We start from the raw sequence: 24,789 nt of genomic DNA, 5'->3' as shown, positions 1-24,789 counted from the left end.
GCGGTGAGAAGTTCAGCCTCCGCAGTTCTGGGGTTCGCTAAAAGATTAGGGGGGAAACCCACAGATGCGAACATGGCTATATACAAAGCCAAGACAGTCTCTATCGCAAGATATGGGGCTGCAATCTGGGGTTTTGTAAAACCTGACCACATCCAAACGGAGGAAAACAAATTCTTGCGGTCATTGCTGGGCCTACCTCAGTCAACAGCAACTTACTCCCTACACCTTGAGCTAGGTCTAGGATACATCACAGACATGATAAAACTAGCTCCGATCCTGTTATGGATTAAGCTCTGGTTAAATCCGAACCTTAGCCTTAACCATAAGATCATAAAAGATTGTTTTAAACTACATCATATTGAGGTATATTCAGTGGTTGTCCTATGTAGAGTCTTTGGCTGTGAAGCTAGGACGCCCGGAGATTTTTGTTAGACCAGAATCCCTGTGTAAAGCAGATCTTGTGTGGGTGAAGACTAATTTCACTAGGCTATGTGTTGCCGAGCGTGAAGCGGTTGAGCTAGGTAAACCCTCTGTGAGGGCACATGTAATGGTAACCACATCCCTTGAGTTGGCTCCTTATTTGTCATTGATGACAAATTTTTTCCATAGATGTTTGCTGACAAAATTCCGTTTCAATCAAATCCATATGGTTCTCTGGGATGAGAAAGGTTGGTGCAGGTCTGAGGATTTGACTCCATGTAAATGTGATGACCACTCCGCTCAGGACACTGCGCACTTTCTGTTTTTCTGCCCTTTGTATTCTGAACCCCGGAACCGATTTGTAAAACCAATACTGAAAGAGATGAGATTTACACAGTATAAGCCCGCATTGCTATTTTTGCAAATGATGGAAGCCCCTGTAATCATGTACTGTATCGCCAGTTTTTTGGCCGCATCTGTGAGAATTAGGATATCAAGATTGGACTTTTAAACGCTGGGAGCTAACGATTTTTGTATCATGTATTTAAATAATGGATTGTTGGGCTCAAATGGAAATTAATTTGTGTAATTATTTTTTTATAACGGTCTTTAATTGTCATTATGACTGAAATTGTATTAATTGACTTTTAAACATGTTTTAAATAGTTTTATAAATGTCTAGCATACTTTTATGATTTTAATTAATCGAATAAAGTGGTTTTGACTTGACTTGCTACTGGCTTTCTTCAGGACCTTATGTGAAGTGTGAATTAAAAATGTGGTTTACAAAATATGTTTAACCACCTAAATGACGCACTCGCTAAGGTGCGATATATGAAAGAGGATGAGTTCCTCTAGTTTTGTACTCTTATATTTTTAGAGAGAAACCTAATGAGTCCCGTGAGGGGGCCTGGCTTTTGTCACACATTTGTCACAGCTTGGGGCTCGAAGCTTACACCTACTACGCCTGTTCCAGGACTCTAGCAATTATTATGATTAAAATGCTGTATGACTGCCTTCCTGCCCGGGTTGGGACCAGAAAAAAGGTATACGCCCAAAATAAGATTTTTCAGGGCACAAGGCAGGGTTGCCCCCTATCCCCTCTTTTATTTGGCTGGTACACTGGAGATATAGAAAGTTGGCACCAAGAGACAATGTGATGTGTTATAGACCTCAACTGAGAGAGGTGCAGACATAGGTTATGTATGAAAAGCATGCATTTCTCTGTATATTGTCTTTCTTTTGTAATATGCCCAGCAAAACCAACAGAATACATATGTAATGCTGCAGATAATCTAAATGCCTATAAAAATATATTTGAATGAAATAGGATCAATCCACAGAAGTCCTATGGGAACCATTCCAGTGTCACCCAACGGTGACCCATCCAAGCGCTGGAGGCCAGCTAGACATAAAGTCTGTTAATACGTTTTTGCAATGGCATCAAATAGCTTCTCCTTCCAGCTGGGCTTTCTTTTGACATTGTTGCTTCTAATTACAGTGTCTTCTCAAGTGTCTCTCCCTTGTGCAGGGGCATACCACAACATAACACCACCCCTGCCAAATCCTGTTGCACAATATTCTGATTCATTTTAAGAAGGCAGCTATATGTGGTCTATAGAAAGAATTTCTCTGGGAAGATAGAAAAGGTTGTCTACTATAATAAGAGAAATGAGTCAACATTTGAGTATATTTGTAGGGAAGCGGTGCTGGGGAGGGTGGGTTGGGGTGGGGTAAGGGGGGTTAGTTTGGGGTTCAAAGGTCTTGATTATGATTATTGCTCAGCCAGGGAAATATGATAGTACTTAGAGGTCCTGTACCCTTACACTCAAACACTGCCTTTGCAGTCTGCATGTTTTGGTGCAGAACAAAGTGAAGAGTTGACATGGCACACATCTCTGTGTGCCATTTCTACAACCCACTGCCCTGGCATAGACCAGTCACCCCTCTAGCTGAGGGCACTGTACCAGGGGTGAGGGTACAGTTGCATGAGCCCTGTACCCTTACAATGTCCAAGTACGTTCTTAGACATTGTAAGTGCAGTGCTGCCATTAAGAGTATATGGTGCTGGGAGTTTAGCAATTATGGTGCGGTGGAGTTCGTAATGACACTCTGAAAACCGAGAAGTTTGGTATCAAACGTCTCAGCACATTAAATCCACACTGATGCCAGTGTGGAATTTAATGACCTCCTGAAAACTAACCTACAACTACTGTCCAAGCTGAGTGGCTCCTTTCAGCTGCCACCACCAGACATGTTTCTGGACCCCAGGGTCGAGAGCCTGCAGCTCTCTGGGGCCTGAAATAATGCACCTGGGACGAGGTGCCAAGCCTCCTCCCCCAGGATGGGCGGGGTTCGCGAAGGGGGAGCTTCAAAGGCTTGTCGCCTTAGTGAGCTTCCCCAAGCCAGTTGCTGCTCTCAGCAACTTGTCCACACTGGTTCTGACCCCCACCTTGGGCATGAGAACCGGTGGGAAAAACAAGTGAGGAAGAGCGGTGTGCCCACTTCTGCTAACTCCCCCCCCTCAGGTGGGGGAGGCGAGGTGAAGCACACTTCTCAGTCCATGCCATCTTGAAGATGGGTAAACTCAGCCAAACAATGACAGACGCATGTTCCCCTCCTACTGGAGGGTGACATAATAGGGGATGTACCCATTGGCCCCTACCTTTTACCTACCTTTAATGCCCCTAAATCTAGTATTTAGGGGCACCCCTGAACCTTGCTTCAACAGACAAGAAGAAACTACAAGAAGGACTGAACAGCCGTGCAGCAGTTAACACTGATTTGGCCCCAGCCCTACCGGCATGTCTCCACCTTGAACCTGCTCCTGCGAAATCCCAGTGATTCCTGCAGCCAGCAATTTCGAAAACCCTGGAGGAATTGCCTGGCTTCAACCCCAAAGTCTTTGTTTCCTGTGAACACCGGATTTGTTAATCTGTCGCCTCTAGCTCCAGCCGGACACCGCGAATCCGCCCCACTCTGCATCCTTCGTCCATGGCCCGAGCACGAGTGGGCAAACACCACAAAAAGGTCACCTGGCGATCCTGACACTAGGTACGGCAACCCTGGACCTGCCTCCAGGCGACTCCCACATGGTAAATCCAGAAGGTCCCGCCAACCGTGACCAGGAGCTGGTAAGAAGATCCGACCCCAAAAGGCACCCCTGCACCGGACGTCCGACTGCCTTGTGTTCCCAAACCGACGGTGCCTAACCAACCCCTAACTTACCAACTTACCTCTCAAAGTGGTGGTCGCACCCAGAAGACCTTTGTCCCCAAGCCTGCAGTGCCTTTGCAAACCACAGGTTCCCTATTGAAAACAAAGGGTGCCCGACGTCGAAACTGCACCCGGGCGCCCTAGTGCCGAGAGTATGCACTTCTGGTGCTACTTTCAGACCCCCCAGGATATTGCGGCATGGATTAGCAAATTTAGCGGCACAAATTTGGTAATTTAGCAGCACAAATATGGAAATTTAGTGGCAATTTTGCGGCACTTTGTTACTCATCACTCATCTTCAGCCTGAAATCAATGGAAACTGTTTTAGCAGAGTTTCCCACTCTGAATTAGGCATGTTTAAAGTGTCTGTACCTCTACAGAAACCCAGCTCCAGTCCTAACCTCATAGGAGGGAGCTGTATTTCCCCCTGGGATGTTCTAGCGCCCATGTAGGCACCCCTGCTGAGGCACCGCTGTTTCATGGATCCGTGAGGCAGGACACCTCTTCCTCCTAGCCAGGGGCCCAACACCTATTATTTTACAAACTAAGCACCAGTACACCATATCCGCACTGAACCTGCAGTGGCTTATAATGGAATTCACCTGAGGGATGACTGTCTCGTTATTCCTATGGTCCTAATCCACCAAGTGCTCCAAACAGCTCATACAGGTAGTGGAACACCAAAACAATATTGACAAATAGTGCTTGTTTTCCACTAGTGGATGGCATGATCAAAGCCATGGTGAGAGAATGTGTGGTTTGCTAAGTTTCTGGGCCGCCAGACCCACTTGTCCTTCTCCTCAGAGAAGATATGTATCATAGCATCCGTGGTCCAGGAGAGTGCAAGTTTTGTCTGTCTTCCAGATGGGAGATATTTCCTAGTTATTGTCGACCACTCCAAATAACCCGAAATGGAAACTGTATCAACTATGTCAAGAGAAGAAGTCACCCCCAGACTGGAAAAGATATGTGCAGCTCAGATTCTTGAAAGCACTGCAACAGTGGGCCCCCGTTCCAGAGTCAAGAGGTTGCAAATTACCTCAGATCAATGGAAATATGACATATCAGGATCACTTCTCGTCGACCCTAAGCCCATGGTAAAGTAAAATATTTGTGCATACTGTGTCCTTCACCTTGCGTATACCGCTTGTCCCATATCTGAATGGGCACTGTATTCTTTCATGAGGTAGTACTGAAACGCTCCCTACTAGAACACTGGACACCTCAACAACAGAAGTGCGGTGGATGAAATCAAACCACATCACACGATCAAGGCTTCTCTGTCAGACTGTTGCAGAAACTATGTCCACGTGATCACTTGTGCTTATGCCTCTGATGCTAACCTAGGCTCTCCAGTGTTAGTGAAAGACGTGCACACTTAAAGCAAGTTCACACTCCTTTGAACCGCTGGACGGTATGAGGCATCAAAGGAACTCTAGAGACAAGAAGCAAAGCTAAGGACGTTGTTAATTGACAAACTACCAAGCAGAGTTCCGCTGTGATAACCGTCCTCGAAACTAGCCTCTCCTTTGAAATCCTATATAAACAGGAGTAAACCTCTTTGCAGTCTAATTCTGTCCCTGCCAAGATGCCCTGTTACATAACTTTGAGAATCTCTAAATGACATGTGCAGGGATAATCCCATTCCAAGAGTCCACTTCCAGTCAGATGGGAATCTAGAACCCGAGGTCGTATTTGCTGCTCTCGGAGACAGTGGAACTTTCTGTGCTGAAACCAGACATGCCCTCAGCGTTCTTAGTGTTTCATCTTTTCCACTCTTTTTAAACTAGTGCAATTCTCTGTCGTCACTTTTTAGAGTAGTCCCAGGGCAATCAAGGGTGACTAGGCTCAGTTTGTGTGCATTATAACTGTTTACCACTGGTGTCTGTGGGATTAACTGTACTATCAGGCAAGACAAAGTGAGCGCTTCACAAGATGGCCACAAGAGGTCCTCCGTTTCCCAAAAGTTGGGAATTGAGAGGTGAAAATATCTTTTTCACAGCCCTTCGTCGTCTCCGTTTTTTAGGGCTTGGCCTACGTCGCCACTTCGTCAGAAGTGGGGCGGAGCTCCGAGCCGTATTGTTAAGGGGCTCTGAATCGTGCAGTAAAAATTCCTCAGTGCGCGAGAATTTTTCGTGGCGTTGTGTGCCATCTGCATGGTCATTGGTCCTTTCACGGCTGTGTTTTTGTCAGTGTTCACGCAATAGGCCCTAGGAATTTTTCTCTATCGACTTCCTGCATATTCCGTGCCAGAACGCGCATGAGATGCCATAAATTCCCAATTACCAGATGTCAGGGTCCGTTCGCGCATTCACGACTCTGTAGTTTTCTTGAGCTGTAAGTGCGCGCATGCTGTCTCCCCGTCCAGGAGAATGCCATAAATTTTCAATTAGCAGCTGTCAGAGGTGCCGGTAATTGAAGGCCGATGCCAGGCTTATCGCGATTTTGTTTTTGTTTGCTGCGTGAAGGCTAGGTTTTAGGTGCTCCTTAAATGAAGAGACAGTCAAAAATAATTTGCTGTCAGAATATGCACAATAGGTCACTCATCAGAATTTTGTTTTAAGGCACGGTAAGTCGGCCTAATAGATTGCCCCTTGATTGAATATGTTAGTCATTGCTTAAACAACGTAGTTCAGATTGAAGGTATTTCAACAGTTTGTTCCATTCCTAATGTTTTGATGTAGTGCAGAAGGGCATGAAGCTGAATGAATAGAATTCCCAGGTTTATTGCCATCTGTTTGGTGCCAATGTTAAAAAGTGTCTGTAGTGAAATTTTGAGTAAACCTGCCTGTAAAGATGGATCCCAGCTCAATGTTATTTCAACACTAGCCTAATCACTACAAAAGAATAAATTGCCTTCATTCCAGAAAGCGGGTCCAAATTAGGCCTCCGGACAGAAGATGCAACCAGAATCACTTCAGCCATGTACACATTTGTTCCCGGAATCCGTAGTAATGGTTGTAATGATTAGGGAATCTCAACAAAGCGTTCGACATGTTGTGCAACGAGAAGCTGTTAACTTTTCTGGATTCCATGACAGCTTGTTGTTGAACAACAGTCCAAAGTAGTGATAATAGTTTGTTGGAGAAATACCTATTTTGTTCAGCATGTAAAAGCCCTTACAATATACTTTACCAAACATGATGAGTTTGCTTTCATCATACATAAATGTTAACTTGTCACTGGCCTTCGAGGACGTGCACACAGTGCTCTGCAGGGTACAGAGAGATCTCAGCAGCAGGGGCATCAACCGCTGAGCTATCTCGCTCACTCGCACTCAAGGTAACTGCAGACTTCAACCAGACGCAGACCGAGAGCGCCATCAGAGCAGCAGGCGCGTTAACACCACGAACTATATGTAGGACTGGAGCCTGTGCATGGAGCCCTCTGCAGGAGGAGCACAAACCGACCCAGCTAGGTTACTTACCGAGGACTTGTTTATTTATTTATGCGTTTTTATATAGCGCGGACTTTACCCGAAGGTGTCAGAGCGCTTAACAATAGGAACAAACTAATACATGAGAACATTACAAGTGCACAAAATACAAAAGCAAACGTTAGATTAAATGAGGCAAAAATGACAATCGCGAGCAAACAAAATACAAGAGGTAGCAAACGGTGCATTACAAAAGTGACAATAGTGAACCAACAAAATACGCTATTGCGCATGCTTGTTACCCAATCAGCCCCCTCTGCCGTAGGTGCATTAACCAACCGAGTCAGCTTACTGGGAACTGTGGAAACACAGGTCGGTGCAGGGTGCAGGGTGCAGGGTGCAGGGTGCAGGGTGCAGGGTGCAGGGTGCAGGGTGCAGGGTGCAGGGTGCAGGGTGCAGAGTGCGCGTAAAGTGACAGTGAGTGCAGAGTGCGTGTAAAGTGACAGTGAGTGCAGAGTGCGTGTAAAGTGACAGTGAGTGCAGAGTGCGTGTAAAGTGACAGTGAGTGCAGAGTGCGTGTAAAGTGACAGTGAGTGCAGAGTGCGTGTAAAGTGACAGTGAGTGCAGAGTGCCTGTAAAGTGACAGTGAGTGCAGAGTGCCTGTAAAGTGACAGTGAGTGCAGAGTGCGTGTAAAGTGACAGTGAGTGCAGAGTGACTGCAGAGATAGTGTGTAAGGGTGCACATTGTGTTAGTGTGCAGAATGAGTATGCAGGATAAACAGTGTGTGACTATGCAGGGTGACATTGGGAGTGTGCGGATGAGCAGTGTGTGAATGTGTAGGGGCAGTGTGTGAGTGTGCAGAAAACAACACACACACACACACACACACACACACACACACACACACACACACACACACACACACACACACACACACACACACACACACACACACACACACACACACACACACACACACACACACACACACACACACACACACACACACACACACACACACACACACACACACACACACACACACACACACACACACACACACACACACACACACACACACACACACACACACTACAACACACACTCGTCACCACTCACAACACACACTCGTCACCACTCACAACACACACTCGTCACCACTCACAACACACACTCGTCACCACTCACAACAACACACTCGTCACCACTCACAACACACACTCGTCACCACTCACAACAACACACTCGTCACCACTCACAACAACACACTCGTCACCACTCACAACAACACACTCGTCACCACTCACAACAACACACTCGTCACCACTCACAACAACACACTCGTCACCACTCACAACAACACACTCGTCACCACTCACAACAACACACTCACCCCCCCCCCAGGCTCACACCCACAGACTCACCACCACACACTCACCACTACACAGAAAACAACACACCCCCAGCCGTCAATGAAGGCTTTCACCAGGCACAAACACCAACAACCGTCAATGTACGCTTTCACCAAAAACAAACACGACCATGCATCAGTGCCGCTAAAGACTCACGCACACAACAAACCATGTCAGTGCAACTTTCACTAAACACACACACCAACAGCTGACAGTGCACCAGCCACTCTTTCAATTGGCACATTCATCAACAGCTGTCAGTGTACCCTTTCACCAACCACATGCGTTACCATCCAGCTCTGTACGCTTGACAGCCACACTCACTAACAGCCATCACTGCACAATTCCTACAGGCACACACATCCACCACCCATCAATGCACTCACCAATTGATAACGCATCCACCAATTAATATTGTACCTATCGCACTATGCTGCACTTTACCTTTCAAAGATAATGAGTTAAAGTGCATCATGCCACCATTGATAACATTCCAATCCAACACACATATCTCCAACACACACCACATGCTTCCACTCCAAAACACATGCCTAAAACACATTGCCATTTACAATGCCATTATCTCTAACTCAAACAAACCCGAGCCCTAATGCATTCCTAATGCTTGTTTTTTTTTGCAATTCGCGAAATCCTGGAGGGTTTGTACTTTGTTTCCCCACTTGCCCCGAGCTAAAGTCCAGGAGTTTTGTTCCCACACCCGGAGGCCCCCTATCCCCCATTGGATAACATTGGGCCTCAACATTCTGCACCTGGCTGCCCTAGTGCCGCTGAGGGTGTAACAAGAGTGCATCCTTGACCCTGGGGGACCCCCGAGTCTACCCCCAGAACCTCAACTCCCACTACCAAATACTTACCTTAAAACCAATAACACTATTTTCCTCCATAGGATAACACTGACTGTATTTCTTGGAAAAGTTTTGAAGTGTGGAGTTCAAAAACCTAAAGAAATTCTTTAAAATTGCACTAACTTACAAAAACGATTTTACTTACCTGTTCACAGGAAATGTCCCAGAGTTGTATCTAGGTATACTACTCTGAGTAAGAAAAGTAATCTCAAAAGTAACTTATCTGTAATTTTACTGAAAAGCCCATTCAAGTCTTTGTACTGTATTTACAAAGTATTGCATTTCTCTGGCACCATACTGCAAGTCAAAACAAAGTGCATATACTATTATGAATTCAAACTGTATTACAACTATATTTACTTCAAAGTACTTATCATTAACTGTGCCAGGCTTGCTTGGTTCTAGAAAATAAAATATCTAAAATAATATTTGTAAACAAAAACAATTGGTCTGAAGTTCAGTGTTTGAGTGTGTGAATTAATTTGTTGACTGGGTGTGCGCAACAAATTCTTAACACTGTCCTCTGATCCTGCCATACTGCTAGACCACACTACCACTAATGGAGAGTAATGTGCTATCTAACTTTACCTCGGCCTACCTCTGGGTGTTCCACTGGACTCTGTGCACACTATAACTCACTTGTATAGTATATACAGAGCTAGCTTCCTACACTGGGGGTTCTCCATCGTCTACTATTTTTTCAACAAGGATGATGACCTGAGTGTAGGCTTATCTTCTTTGGAAGGCCTTTTTCTGCACTCTTAGTGGGAAGACAGACTATCTGGCTGTTGAGAGCTCCATCTCATTAGAGAATGCTTTTGCAAGAGATTCTTTTTTTTCTGGTCCATCTACAGAACTATCATTGTGTTTGTTGACAATGCATTCAGTTTTTAGTACAATCTTGGAAACCATCTAGCGGAGGGTCTTTCTCTTCAAAATAGGTTGGTTCATATAATATGGTTATGATTCATCCACACCTCCACCTTCATATTTGCTTGCTTTGAGTGAAGATCTCCTTTTACAAGGGAGAGTTGGTTGTAGTACCTCAATTTGTGGAATCCGCTTGAGAGCTTGAACTTGGAAGGTATATTCTCTTACTATGATCATCCAGAGGAGAAGCTGGAAATCTTGAATGATGCAAGTCATCTAATCACTAGGGCTGGTTATTCGTTTGAACCTTTAGCTTTGTAGACCCCGCATATTTTTTATCTTGCAGCATCTTTATCTCCCAGTGTCCTTAACTTTGATATACTGAAGGCTTATTTGATGGCTTTTTCTGCCTGTTTTTTTTGCTAGTTCAGGCTTCTGAACCATAAGTTGCCTCTTGTAACTAGACTTTTGAAGCACGTTTAAAACGAGTTTCAGTCCACTTTTTTCTTCTTCTTCCGGCTGGGAATTATTTGTTCTTACTGGTCTTATGGTGCCCCTTTGAGGCTTTTCATTCTTTAAAATCTGTATCTTGACTGATAGCTTTTTGTGGCCATAACTTCCGTCAGAAGGGTAATTGATTATAAACTCTGTCCTCTTCTACTCTTTTACTTGTTTATCTACAATTTCTGTTATGTTGAGGATTAAATCTGTGTTTCTTAATGTGGCTGCCTCAGGGTTTCACATCCCTTATGTTATTACCTTGTCCTAATGTTAACTTCGTTTCTCTAAAGATAAGTGTATATGATTGATCCAAGCAGGACTATTAGATATTATATGCGTGTGACTTTTTTCATTTTGAATGATGTTCTCTTGATTGTTAATGAAGGGGATACGTTGGGAAGTCTGTACAAAAATGGACAATCACAAGATGAATATCTTTTGAAGATAGCGATATTATGAGTTTTTGGTTTAGTCTCTACTAGAGATAGTGGGACTATCTCTACTTGATGTTCTTTTGTGAAGTGGTCACTTGGACCGCAGTGAATTATTTTATGAAACGTTGTTTGAACTTGGAAAGGAGTTAGTTGTGCTGTTCTGCAATCCTTTCTGGTGCAATTCTTTTTGGTCTATCTTAATCCCTCCTTCTGGGAGGTTGTCGTAAAGGAATCTTTGGCAGCACCTAAAAATTAGAAGATGTCGTTAGTTACCTTTGATAATTGTCTGTTTGTAGCATTGTGTTGCTGTAGATACAAATGGTATGCATAGTGCTGCCATCTTATGTTGGGCTGAAACGGTGCACGTTTTTTCACCCTGAAGAAATACTTTAGAGTCACCAGATGCATTGCAACTTCACCCTTAATAGGCAATGCTGCATGGACACTGGCTCATTTTAGATTACATTTTTCCTGCCATAAGGTTTGAACGTTTACTAATGGGCCTCTGAGGCTTGATGTGTTCTTTAAGGTTTTTTTGAGCCTGCAAAGTCAAACTTTGATACCCACACTTGAAAAAACCTATGTTTGTTTTTCTTCTCTCAGTGATGTTATCTGGTTACCAATGCCACTGACTGACTTTCCGAACTTCAGGGCCCTTGTACCCTCTCCAGGACTGCATGCCCTTTTGTCAAAAAACTTCCACAGCAGAGAATGTAGAGCCTCCTTGAACAGACACATTCACAATACTGCCCGGGGTGCCACGCAAAGTGGTTATAGTTGCATCACCACAAGGTTTGTTATTTCTACCTCTTCCCCCAACCACAGGGACTCATGTAATGCTTACCTCACCTTCCATTCGGGAAAAAAATGCCATGGTACCAAAGGACCAGGTGTTGAGTGCTCCATTAGTCTGCCACCAACGTGCCTAACCTATTTGGCCAACACGATCACTTCACACTGAGGAAGGTAATGCTGTTTGCCCATCATCCAGCCCAAAGGCTGTCTTTTCCAGCGTCTCTAACCCAGAGGAACAAGAGGAAACTTTTTACCTTAAGAAGACTAGCACCCCTCGAATGAAGGCCTTTGGCCGGGTTGTAACTATGGTCACTTCCGACATTCACTCTAAGCTTTGCAAGAAGCCTCCTGCTGAGGCAAAGCAACCCGTCTGAATAAGTCTGGAATTCAGCCCCATGCTCAAGGTGCAACAGCATTTAGGGCGCCCACAGCTTTCTGGTACAAATTGGCACCAAACAAAGGCCTTAAATGTACCTGCCTAATGGCACCACCCCATCCCAGTCCTCTGGCCCCAAGACAACTGACAAGCCTCAACAATACAGGAAGCCTAATGTCCTTTTGATGCCGGCTTCTAAGCAATTGTCTACGTAATAACACACTCGCCAAACGTCTCTGAAGACTCCGAACAGCTGATCCTCCAAAGACTGCAGGAAAAACTTGATGCAAGACAGAAACACCTCCTTATCCATTCCCTTCCTGGGAAGAATTTGGTGAACCCATCTCCACACTGCCTGAAACATACAGATGCTCAAGAGAGAACACTGGCACCAAGAAGTATTCCGACAGGGGCCCCAGCCCTCCACCTTATGCTCCACCCCCACCGCCTCCTCTGCCTCTACTACCACCTCCACTGCTTCCATGACGGTCACCAAAGCGTTCTCCACTCTGCTCTTGTGACCCAGGCAGCCCCCTCAGCCCTACATACCCCTATGGCATACCTTTTGAGCCAGAGGCCTCAGACAACACCCCCCCACCCACTCATAATGCCTAGACCATCAGACCATTACCCCATCATGTAATCTCCCCTAGAACACACTACGGCATGTCATGAGGTTATCCAGTGGGCAGCCACCATATACAGGGTGGCTATGCACATCCTCCACGAGGGAAACTATTTTTTCATTGAGACTTTGTCAGAGTGCACAAAGCACTTTCTGCCCATGTTGAAGGACATCCTCTAATCCGTCTCACAAACATTTAGTGAACCTCTCAAGGCCACGTTAGTAACACTATAGCTCTCTCCTAGTGACACTGTCTACTTCGAGTCACGGGCGATGCCTAGGCAGCTTATTAAAAACGCAAGGCTGGATGCAACTGACTTCAGGGTGGCAGTAGAGGTAGTTACCTACTGGCACATAGCCAACTCTGTGGGCCTCCTCTTACACTATGATGGACCACGATGGGAGGAAATGCAGGAACTGATGAAGTACCTCCCTAAAGAGTTTAGGTGAAGGAGGAGGAGATGGTGTCCGCTGACTAAACCATCTACATAGCTACTATCCGTTTCACCCTTGATGCTTTGGAGACAGCAAGCGTCCTTATCGGGGACCGTGCCAGGCTTACTTTTTTTTTATTAAACCAGAGGTCCATTCTAATATCCTCAACTGCCTTTTGATGGAGAACACAACTTAGATCCCAGGTTGAGGAGATGCTGGAGAAGCTAAAGGACACCAATATTGCAAAATCCATTAGTGCCCTTCAGACTTATGCCTTTAGAAACTCCTTTCATAGGCAGCAGCCTCTGATTCCACCCTGTCATTCCAGAGGTCGCAACCTTCTTTCCACCAGCAGGCAGGCAGAGGGTACACCTAGGGTGCCTACAGGGGGAGTAACAGGCAAAGGAAGGAGTGGTTCTGGCAAAGGCGCCTCCGCCTCGAAGCACTTAATTGCCCCACTCCATCCCTATCATGCATCAAATGTCGAGGGGAGATTGCAAAATGTATTCCCTCACTGGGAGGTAATCATATCCTATCAGATCAATGGGTACATGTGATGGTTCACCATGGCTACTCTTAGAACTTCTTGCAACCACTCAACTCCCACACTTACCCTCAGCAGAGAATATAGCCTTGGAAGAAAGCGGTTATGGCACTCCTTCACAAAAGAACCATTTAAAGAGTTCTCCCTTACCACTGGGGTGAGGGTGTCTACTCTTTTTACTACCATATTCCAAGCAAGATGGGTCACTCAAGCCATTCCTGGACTTGTGACCCATCAATTGATATATCCGGTCTGAACATTTCGACATGACAATCCTGCTGTATGTCATCTTCTACTGGTGTCAGACACTTTGTTTACTCTGAGTTTGTTTTTGCAAAATGGTGGTGATTCAATTCCTCCTGTTAGCTGGCAACTCCAATGTCATCATCCTGTGGTGGGAGACTGTTGTTCATCATCTGTAGAAATCGTCTTGTGCCCTTACTCTTATCTGGATCATGCCGGTAGCCCAAGTTATCTGCAGTTTCTCTACATTTCAAAAATGTCCCCCCTGCTCCAGCCCTGGAGGAACTTGGGCTCCCTGGCTTGCTGAAGCTTAAAAAGTAGACTGCACCTCTGTTCTGAGGCAGCCAGTGGTTGTGGTCACTCACTCTAGGTAGGTGTGGCTCTTTGGTAGCTTGTTTTCTTCTCCAAGCCTAGCTAGGACATGCTCCTGTGTTTTTCCTATTTTTTTTTCTTAAATCCCTATTTTTTTCAAATGGGTATTTCTATAGAGCGGTTGTATATGGGAGTGCTCTGGGACACTGCACATGGGCAGGACTATTTGATGCTTGTGACTTTTACGAGTCGCCGCAGATTAACTAAAATGGCAAATCTATGACACCTTCCCGGTGGAAGCAAGAGAGGGGACTAGCCTAACTTGTGCAAGCCAAACAAATTTCGCAGGCGTGACCCTGGATGAATTAAAGATCCAGGAACTAGTAGAGCTTAAAGCCACAGCAGAGGGAATAAAGTCTGGCTCCTCCTTAGACCCAGCACGACCAGAGATAGTAATGGAGGGAGTGGACTCTATTATGCCCTACATCTCGGAGCTTATTTCTCACTCCTTTCAGAATGGTGTGGTCCCCACTAAATGGAAACAGGCTATTGTCAGACCACTGAAAAAGAAACCATCAATCGAGAACACAGTGTTCGAAAATGTACGCCCGATCTCACTACTACCATTTGTAGCAAAAATTGCTGAGAAAATAGCTAATAAACAACTGGTAGACCACATCAATGACCTATCACACCCCTCTGTCAGGTTTCAGACTGGCCCACTCGACTGAGTCGGCATTACTCCTGGCCACAGAAGAATTGAGAAAGCATGCAGATGAAGGACAAACGGCAGCACTGATCCTATTGAATCTCAGTGCGGCGTTTGACACTGTATCACACAAGCTACTCCTCCAAAGACTTGAAGCTTGTGGCATCAAGAGAAGCGCTCTGAGATGGATGACCGTTTCTTTCCGGACGGAGCTTTCAAGTGGCACAACTGTCAGAGAGTATTCCCTTGTCCCAGGGGGTCCCAGAAGGTTCAGTTTTGTGTCCCACTCAATTCAATCTCTGTGAGACCACTGGCTGAACGAGTGGCACAACATAAAGTGTCTATTGTTTCCTACCCGGATGACACACAGCTAATTGTGTTGCTGTCTCAAAACGAGGATCAGGCAGCAATCCGCTTCTCCAAATGTTTAGAAGAGGTGGCAGACTGGATGTTGAACCATTGCCTCGAGCTAAACGAGATTAAAACTGAGATAATGGTTGTGGGCAAGCCACCAACCATATGGTCACTAGGCCAACTACCCACCCCAAAAGCAGAAGTAAAAAACCTAGGAATATGGTTTGATGCTGAGTTGACATTCGACAGCCAGATTCAGAAGGTAGTGGGTAAATGCTATGGGGCCATGAAAATCCTGAGGAAGATCCTTGATCTTCTACCATCTAAGGCCAGGAAAACAATAGTACATGAGGTAATAACCTCCTGATTGGATTATGGGAACGTTCTATATCTTAGCACCAAAAAAAAAGGACTGTCCAAGCTACAGAGAGTGCAAAACGCAGCTGCTCGATTGGTGCTTAGTCTGCCGAGAAGAGCTAACACCAAGAAAGCCCTGATAGGACGGCACTGGCTGCCAGTGGAAAAGAGTCCTGTTTAAGGCAATGTGCCGTTGTCATCGTATTCTTACAAAGATCGGCCCGAAATACCTTCAACCACTGCTAACCCAATGCATCCCAGGACGGAATTTAAGATCCATGGGGGAAGCACTGGTGAAGGTACCAAGAAAATATAGAGCAAAAAGGGGGGGCATGCTCCTTCAGATACCTTGCAGCAAAAACATGGAACACCCTACCGATGGCCCTAAGAACAGAGACATGTGAAAGTAGATTCCGCAAACAACTTAAGACCTGGTTGTTTGCTAAAACGGAATAACGGCTACACCAGGGAGTCTGTGCATCCTGGTAGGATAAGCAAATGACAGTAACAACTCTTCAGATCCGATGTCTTAGCGTGGAGCCACACCGTATGTGTAACCAGGAGCTCTATGGAAAAAACAAACAAAATTACGTCTTCTTTTAGAGTAATGTGTTTTTATTATTATTATTATTATTATTATTATTTTGTTTCTTATATAGCGCCAGAATCGACCCCCGAAGGGGTATCTCCGCGCTTGCCTTGGGAACCCATCCTGGTTTTTCCCTGTGAGATAGCCCCTACAGGGCATCCCCAAGGTGAAAGCCAGGCATCCCGCCGCGGGGGGCCGTTGTGGAGATTAAGCAAGCTTAATGCCCAGAGTTGCAGAGTGTGAACCCATGATTAGGTCAGGCACCGAAGCGAGAATTATCGAGTCAGTGGACATTTGAGCTCAACACCCTGCCGCGTCGGGAATCGAACCCTGGTCCCGGGTCTGACCTCTGCTTCAGGGTCTGCCTGCTCTAACCAGTGAGCCACACTTCTCCACATTATTACATCACATATGCCATATGTTATTAGATAGAATTTTCCTGGAAAGATTAATTAATAATTGGTAATACTGTTTCCTGCTTTGAAAGACCATCAGAATAAGAAATAAGATAATTGCACAGAGGATTTAGATCCCCTGCAATGTTGGGATCTAATAGTTTTTCTCTGTGACGAAAAGCATGCTATTATGTTATGGTAAACCTCATATTGGCTGTCACCCATACCTCATTATAATCTCTGGTCTAGTTTAATCAGCTCTGTAAATAATTCTGGGCAGTTGTATGTACTAACTGAATTAATTTTAATATCCGGTTATCCCCACATAGTTTTTTCTTGTGTCCTTAATGCGGTGCACATACTACAACAAAGACCATTTATTTGTATGTCATTGATTTGCATAGTTGGCTGCAATAAAAAAGCCTCTGCACAGTGATAGTCTAATGTTTCCGAGTTTGGCCAGGGTCTCGTAAAGCTGCACAGCAATGTTATACATTTTTTGGAAACCTTCCTTCACTGGATTTTTATAACATACATAAGTAAATACCACACAAATGAACAATACAAACATATCCGCATCGAAGAATGTTCCACATTTTTAATCGGTAGATTTGTGTTGTGTTTTGTGTTAAATGTTGTACTTTCTTTCCTTTGAATTGGCTTATATGGATGCATTTTGCGAGACAAGACTGACCATGATTTTATTGTTCTAGCCCAAAGCCAATAAAATTTACAGAACGCCCACGGCCTGGAGTCCAAATGATCTGCTCATCCTACAGTGCTGGTAAATAGCCGATGTTATTTTATTATTGGTTGTCTCAATCAGATAATTAATTGTATTCTTTTCTCACGTCAAAATAAGTCAATAAGTCATCCCAGTGAATGTTTTTTACATTACTGACTTTGAACAATAATATTGATGAGCTCTGTCTCTTCCTATTTGATCCCTAACCCTTCACTTTTACTTTGTTGCCACTAATTTATTACATGCATTCAACATTCAAATACTGTTAACTCCCCCTCTTTACCTCATCTGCACATTTACCTCATCCAGTTCCCTTAACCTTAACTTCCTAGGTATCCCTAACATTTCCTTTTTGCTAACCATGTTCTTTGTCCTTACCTCAATGAAAAAATTACACTTGTCTGTTGAACCCTAATACAAATCACTTCCTTTAAACTCTTCTGTGAAGAGCAAAAGCCCTTCCAAGACGTTTCCCATATCGAATATTAAACCTATCCTTTAATTTCATGCCCACCATAATCCTTTTATTGTATTCTTACTAATAATATTTTGATCAGGTTCATATTTACAGCATAAAGCTTAAGAAAAAAAGGTTTAACAATGTAAGTAGGCTAATATCAAGTTACTATAAGCTCCCATTCTTTGTGAATTACTCCTGCCTGCTAACCAAATATTTTGTGCATTTTAAGGCTGGTTGGATAGTTGGTTCTATAAGGGGTCGTTGACAGGGAGGATAAATCCCAGTGTTGCGAGGGTACTCTAATAATCAAAAACAGGATTCCTCTTGGCAAGAATAAAGCAGATTTACTGTCGCTGCATGGAAAGTATCCATACCCACACAGGTAAACAGCTAGTCTTAAATGGCTGCTTGCAAGCAACAACTTAAATAGTCACAAAAGGTCAAATAGGTTACTCAATAATCACATATGTGGTACAAAAACATCACATCACCTCTCCTCAAACTCCTGACATTTTCTCTACACATTCTTTATTGTAAGTCAAACAACGCCTAACAAATAATTTGTTTTTGTATGCATGTGTGGTTGTGTTATATTGTTCTGCTCCCAAGACTTCTGATCAGATTCAGGGCCAGATGCACGACCATTGGAATGTGCAATTTGTGAGTCGCAATTTCCTATATACTACAGGGTCTGAGACACTGTTTACGATTCCCAACGGAGTTGCAAATTGCATGCCTCATGAGGCACTTGCAATTTGCAACTTCATTGGGAATGGCTGACCCTCCCAGGGATTGTGGCCTGCTGGGCTCAGCAGACCTCCATGTCTAGGACAGCTTTTAAATAAAGCAGTTTTTTTTAATGCAGCCCGTTTTCCTTATAGGAATGTGGGATGCATTTAAAAAAAGAAAAAAATGAACCTTTTCGTTTCATTTTTTAAGGGCAGATAGTGGTCCCTGGGACCACTGCCAGCCCCATAAAAAATATTTTCCCCTGCATTTGCAAATGGAAAGGGGTCCCCTGGGGACCCATTCCCATTTGAGAGTATTTTACCACCCTCTTGAAGAGGGTGGTTATCTGCAAGTGTTTTGCGACCGCAGTTGCGGTCTCAAAACATTCTTACATGGCATGTGGGGTTGCAATTAGGAAGGGTACACCCATTCCTAAAAGCGAGTCGCAAAACACTATTTTGCGAGTCACAAATTTTTTCGAGTCACAAAATAGGGTTTGTACATGGTGAACATTATTTTTGCGTTCTTAATGCTGACACAGATTAACATTTGTAAATATTATTAAGTAACAGGATCTCCCAAATATATGTATCCTTTGTGTGCTACCTCTTTGCTTTAAACCTGATCTCACATATGATATTATTCTTACATCGTCTTTGAAACTGTGGAATTCGGGTTCCCAAGTAGGTGGGAAGGAGAAAGAGAAAAAATATTTTTTAATTTACTTTTACGGCAATTCTAGTGCTAAGTTATCGTTCACTGCTTCCATTCAACCAACCAGTAGTTAAACTTGTGCTGTGCTGCATTCATACATAGCAGAAACATGTGAGAACTGAGCTAGCGCTATTAAGTTGACTGATTGGAGTATGCCCTGTGCTTTGGGTCCACTTGGGGAAAATGTTAGTGTAATAGTCTCTTTTGGAGAGAAGTGTTTTTTGGCGTATCTGCAATATAGATATTCCCAATCGTGATTGAGGGTAAGCAAGAAATGAGACTACTTTCAAATACTATGAAGGTAATTGTCCCCTTTTCATATTCACATTGCACTTATTTGAAGTTTGCGGTACTGTAGCCAGCTAGATCACTGTTTGGAATGTGCATGGAATAAGATTGTTTAGATATAATGCAAAGATGGGACACTGGTTTATATTTTAGTGATTGCTGCATAACTGAAACTGTCTCAAAAATATTTTAGAACCATAATTTAGATAACAGCTTTCTTCTCCCTAGTTGGGTGATATTGTTGCCGAATTTTGATAGTAGCGAACCTATAGAGGCCAGACATTTTATATTTATTGCCATGTTTGTACTTTTGTCCCAGTAGGAGGGCCATAGAGGGGTGCAAAAACAACTTAAGCTTTATTCCAAAGTAGGACTCCAGCCAACTTCCCCTCCAGCTCCTCCGGTCCGCAATCTCAGATCCAAATGCATCATTCTTCCAATTTTACAGCATTTATAAACAATTTAACAACTTTGAGAGGCTTGAATTTCGAATGATTTGTCAATTGATTGGAAACTTTACAACCACTAAGTCTCCAATTTTCACTTACATTTTCAATACCCCTTTGCACAAGTCATATATTTTTTTTCTTTGTATTTGTTTGCTTTATCCCTCAGTATACAATCAGAAATCTTCTGATTACGTTGTAACCTCTCATACTCATTCTGAACAGCATTCATCTTCATCCAAAAGGGACATACCTTAGTACTATGTTGTCTCCTGCGAAACAATTCAAATGGAGTTTGGCCAATTGTAGCATGCCAAGTGAACCTGTAAGCCTCACTTGCCCCACTATTCTTCTTTCCAACACTTTTGCAAGTTGCAAGCTCTCAATGTTTTAATGAATTTCTCCACCATTCAATTGGTTTGGGGATGATGGAGAAAACATTTCTTATGCAACATACCCCTCTTACTCAAGAACTTTCCCCTAGCATGCGATGTAAATTAAACTCCATTTTCAGTAAGAGTGGCTCTATTGAAAATGTTCTCTAAAAATCTGATCACTGACCCCATGGTAATTTCTGATTCAAATACCACTTCTGGCCACCTTGAGAGCATATCTGTTAGTGTAAGTACACAATTACACATTGACCCAACACTTACAGACCCAATCTCGAGGGTAACAATGGAATATCTCTACACACCATGGAAAGCGTTCTCACCTCTTAGTTTTGTCACCCAGAGGAAATTAAGCACATTCCCTAATAATCTGTTCAATTTGCATATATATCCCTGGCCACCGATAATCCATTCCCAGTCTTTCCTTAGTCTTACTCATGCCAAGGTGTCCAACATGTGCTAAGTCTGTTAATTGTCTCCTCCATACTTCTGGAGGTACTAACCTTATGTTTCTCATAATCAACCCATTTCTTACAGACAGTTCATCACATAACCTACTAAAAGCCTTCTCATTCGACACAACTCAGTGCTCCTCTCTCCAGAATTCTCTCTCGCACATCCATGAGCATGATGTCTTTACTCAACTCTTCCATTTAGTTTCTAAAATGCACCCTTCAGTGACTTTACATACTTTGATGTCCTCATCCACCCATTAATCCTCAACCTTCGCATTACTGCCATCTGCTGTTGCTAGCCTCGAAATAACAATCTGCTGCTTTATTGGAAACTCCTGGCACATACTTCACATTATACTGGAAATCGTGCAATCACACAATCCACATGTGAATGCAACTGGATACAGAATCTAACCCTTTCTTTAAAAATAATTCCATGCAAATATTTGTGATTGATGTACACATTAAACCTTTGACCCAATAAAAACTTCTCACATTTTCTTATGGCCCAATCTACTGCGAGAGCCTCCTTTTCAATAGTGGAATGCATTGACTCTGATACTCTCACCGCCCTAGAAGCAAAAGCTATAATATCTTCACAATCACCTTGCACCTGCTTTAACACCACAAAACCTTTATCACTAGCATCAGTAGGGACTGAACACCATAAGCCTGAGACAAAACTACTCAAACTTTGAGCTTCCTTTAAACTTACCTTAACATTCCAAAACTCTTCCTCACAGTCACTCCACGCACCAGCACTCTTAAAGCTCAAGTCCTACTTGCAGAATTTGGCACAAAAAGAGTAACATTCTGCATTCCTAAAAATCTTTGTACATTTTCCTTTCTCACCACCCTTAATAAATTCAGTATGACATTTTTAAGATCCTCTTTAGTTTGAACCCAATTTACCATAATGACATAGTTCAAATACTCTATTCCCACCTGAGCAAACTTATTTTAGCTTTGAGTGTGGCACCATTCTCATTTTAAATGTTAAGCACTTTCTTGACTTTATTCAAATGTTGTTCTGTGTCAAGTCCATATATGAAAATATCGTCTTGAAAATATTAAAAACTCCCTACATATTGTAACACATTCTTGTCATCAGCCTCTGAAACTCCAAGGCAGCAGAACACAGGCTAAAAGGCTTGCAGTTGAATCTATTCTTACCAAATGGTGTGATAAGTGTGACCTAGTTATACGCCGAGATGAGATCCAAAGTAGTGAACCACTTGCTCCTGAAAGAGTTTCCAGCATTTCTTTTGTATCTGGGAGAAGAAATTTGTCTCAACCGCTCTCTTAACTTCTCTCAACTTAATACATAATCTAATCTCATTGTTGGGCTTTGGAGCTACCACAATGAGAGCCAACCACTCCATCTCCTCCACCTGTTCAATGTTTCCTTCACAACACAATCCAATTCCCAATTGATAGCGATGGAGATTAGAGCAGCAGTGGATCGGGAAAGTAGGGCAGCCTTGATTTTATTGGATCTTTCTGCGGCATTTGATACGGTCCATCATGAGATTTTGATGGACCGTCTCAGGGAGTGTGGGGTTTGGGGTAAAGCCTGGGATCTACTCAAGTCTTTTCTATCTGACAAAGGGCAAATTGTATCCCTGGGGAAATTTCAGTCAAAACTCTTCAAACTGCCATGCTGTGTGCCGCAGGGATCATCTTTGAGCCAAATACTTTTTAATGTGTATGTCTCATCTTTGGCCTCTGTTATCAGGGCCTTTGGATTTGGGATCACATCTAATGCAGATGACACACAAATTGTGGTGTCTCTATTACCCAACCAAGAACTGGGAATAGATGTCTGTTTTCAGTCCTGCATGGAAGCAGTAGGAAGATGGATGGCAGAAAACTGCCTAAAATTGAATTCGTTATATCAAAACAAAGGTGCCAGGGCTCGAGTTCAATTCACAACTGCTTTTTATTTAGCAGCTGTGTACCTTCTTTAAATGGATTCCGAAGGTTTGTGTACTCATTCATACATTTTCAAAGTTTCAAAAATTATTTACATTATTGTACAAACATCAGAGGTTTAAACATTCCTTGAGCAGTTGAAACAGTACAAACATAAATCATAAATGTGATACTTTGTGAATAACAAATCATAACATTCGTTAATAGTTACACTTGACTATTTGGACTACAAAGCAACTCAATTTGGTACACCTGTACTTATTTTTATACTAGTCCTAACGACCAAGCGTACATATTTAGTGGGACTAGACACATTTGGGCCTTATAACTTTGGCTGAAATCGCCCTATATTCGTGTACATGGATCCTTTGATCCGAACCCTTGGAATTTAGGTTCCCTTAAAACAGCCGAACAGCCGACGCGTTTCCAAACCCTTTGTTCTGTTTACAGGGTTCTTCCTCAGGGCTGAGATGTGTACCTATGGTGTAAGATTGGGGAATATTTAGTATCTCCTCTTCTCAAATTTATTTAACTAGTATACTGTATGAGAAAAAATGGGGGGAGGTATTACCTCTTCTCGCGTGGATGTTCGCTATCACTTTCGGGCACAGGGCATCTGATTATCCTTCGATATCGCCATTGCCTGGACAATGAATTAAAGGATGGCATGCTTTTGAGTTTTTTATCTTATTTGGAAATTTGGTAAAGTACATACTGTCACGTTTTACATCCTTGCTAAGAAGTCGCCAGCACTTACTTGTTCTATATTTTAGAGTGCTCGAAAAGTTGCGTAATCCATTTGTGGAAGTCTTTTTTGGTTCTGCGATGCTTAGTTCTGTTGGATTGAAAATTTTGATCAGTCCGTGTGTGAAAATAACAAAGTGTTTGTTACGCACTGGTCTAAAGCGGTAAGACTTACTTGTGAGCGGGAAAGGTGTGTGCCTGGTGTGCGGCTCCACTTTCTTTTATTTTCTTCGTATTACCTCCTAATGATTTTGGGTTTCTGTGGATTTAAAAAAAGGGGGGGGCGACCATTCAGTATGTTTACAGTTACGGTCGTGGTGTTACTTAACGAAGGTCCGGGGTAATTATTCCGAACTTCTTACCTCTGTTGGATGTTCCCTAGTCTGTTTTAGAAATCTCCGTGTGGCCGCATGACTGGCGTTCAGTTCGCCGCGAGTCGACTGTGTTCTCAGACGTTCCTCCGGAACTTGTCTTTCTTTTAAATACTCTGCTAATCATCATGGAACTTGTAGTCTCCTATGTTTTTGGCGTTTAACACTGTGTGAGACCAATGTTTCGCAAGGTTAAATCGAGTTATGTTTAAAGGAGTGACTGGCACTGTGTCTTGCAAGGTAGTGTGTGTTTGCAGGGGGCTCAGTAATTAGATCGTTGTAATTCAGACATTTCGTTCAACCCATCCACCACACAGTTAAATTTAAGGATTAAGTAGGCTTCTTTTTTCAACAACATGGCATCTATATTTCCTCCTCTGGGGGGAACTTTTATTGCCGATAGTACTGTCCATTTGAAATCTGTCTCAGTGTGTTTCTGTTCCACAAAGTGTTGTACCATAGGGGCAGTCAACACCTTGTGTCTAATTCTAATTGAATAGTCTAATTGAATTCGGACAAAACGGAAGTGATGTTGTTCGGGAATTATCCCAATTTTTGGACTCGAGTCGTGGACGGCCTCTTTGGGCTCACTCCCCTCACTCTCCAACAAGATGAAAAATCTGGGAGTTTTGTTGGATGAGAAACTGACCTTGGGAGCCCAGGTCAATGCAGTGGTCTCAAAA

General features: G+C 43.4%; 1 protein-coding gene across 2 annotated transcripts in view; it reads left to right on the top strand.

The window, feature by feature from the left end:
- PHIP (PHIP subunit of CUL4-Ring ligase complex) overlaps window positions 1–24,789 on the top strand; it is a 2,330,659-nt gene that overhangs the window by 216,082 nt on the left and 2,089,788 nt on the right. For both annotated transcript variants that reach the window (XM_086926531.1, XM_086926532.1), the window contains exon 10: window positions 17,544–17,614. In XM_086926531.1, coding sequence (XP_086782657.1) covers window positions 17,544–17,614 — 71 coding nt within the window. The remainder of the gene's footprint in view (window positions 1–17,543; window positions 17,615–24,789) is intronic.

The sequence above is a fragment of the Lissotriton vulgaris genome, chromosome 6 (genome assembly GCF_964263255.1).
Source record: "Lissotriton vulgaris chromosome 6, aLisVul1.2, whole genome shotgun sequence".
In the NCBI taxonomy this organism is placed as follows: Eukaryota; Metazoa; Chordata; class Amphibia; order Caudata; family Salamandridae; genus Lissotriton; species Lissotriton vulgaris.
The sequence above is the reverse complement of the archived record's forward strand: the minus strand, read 5'-3'. Positions and strand labels throughout refer to the sequence as shown.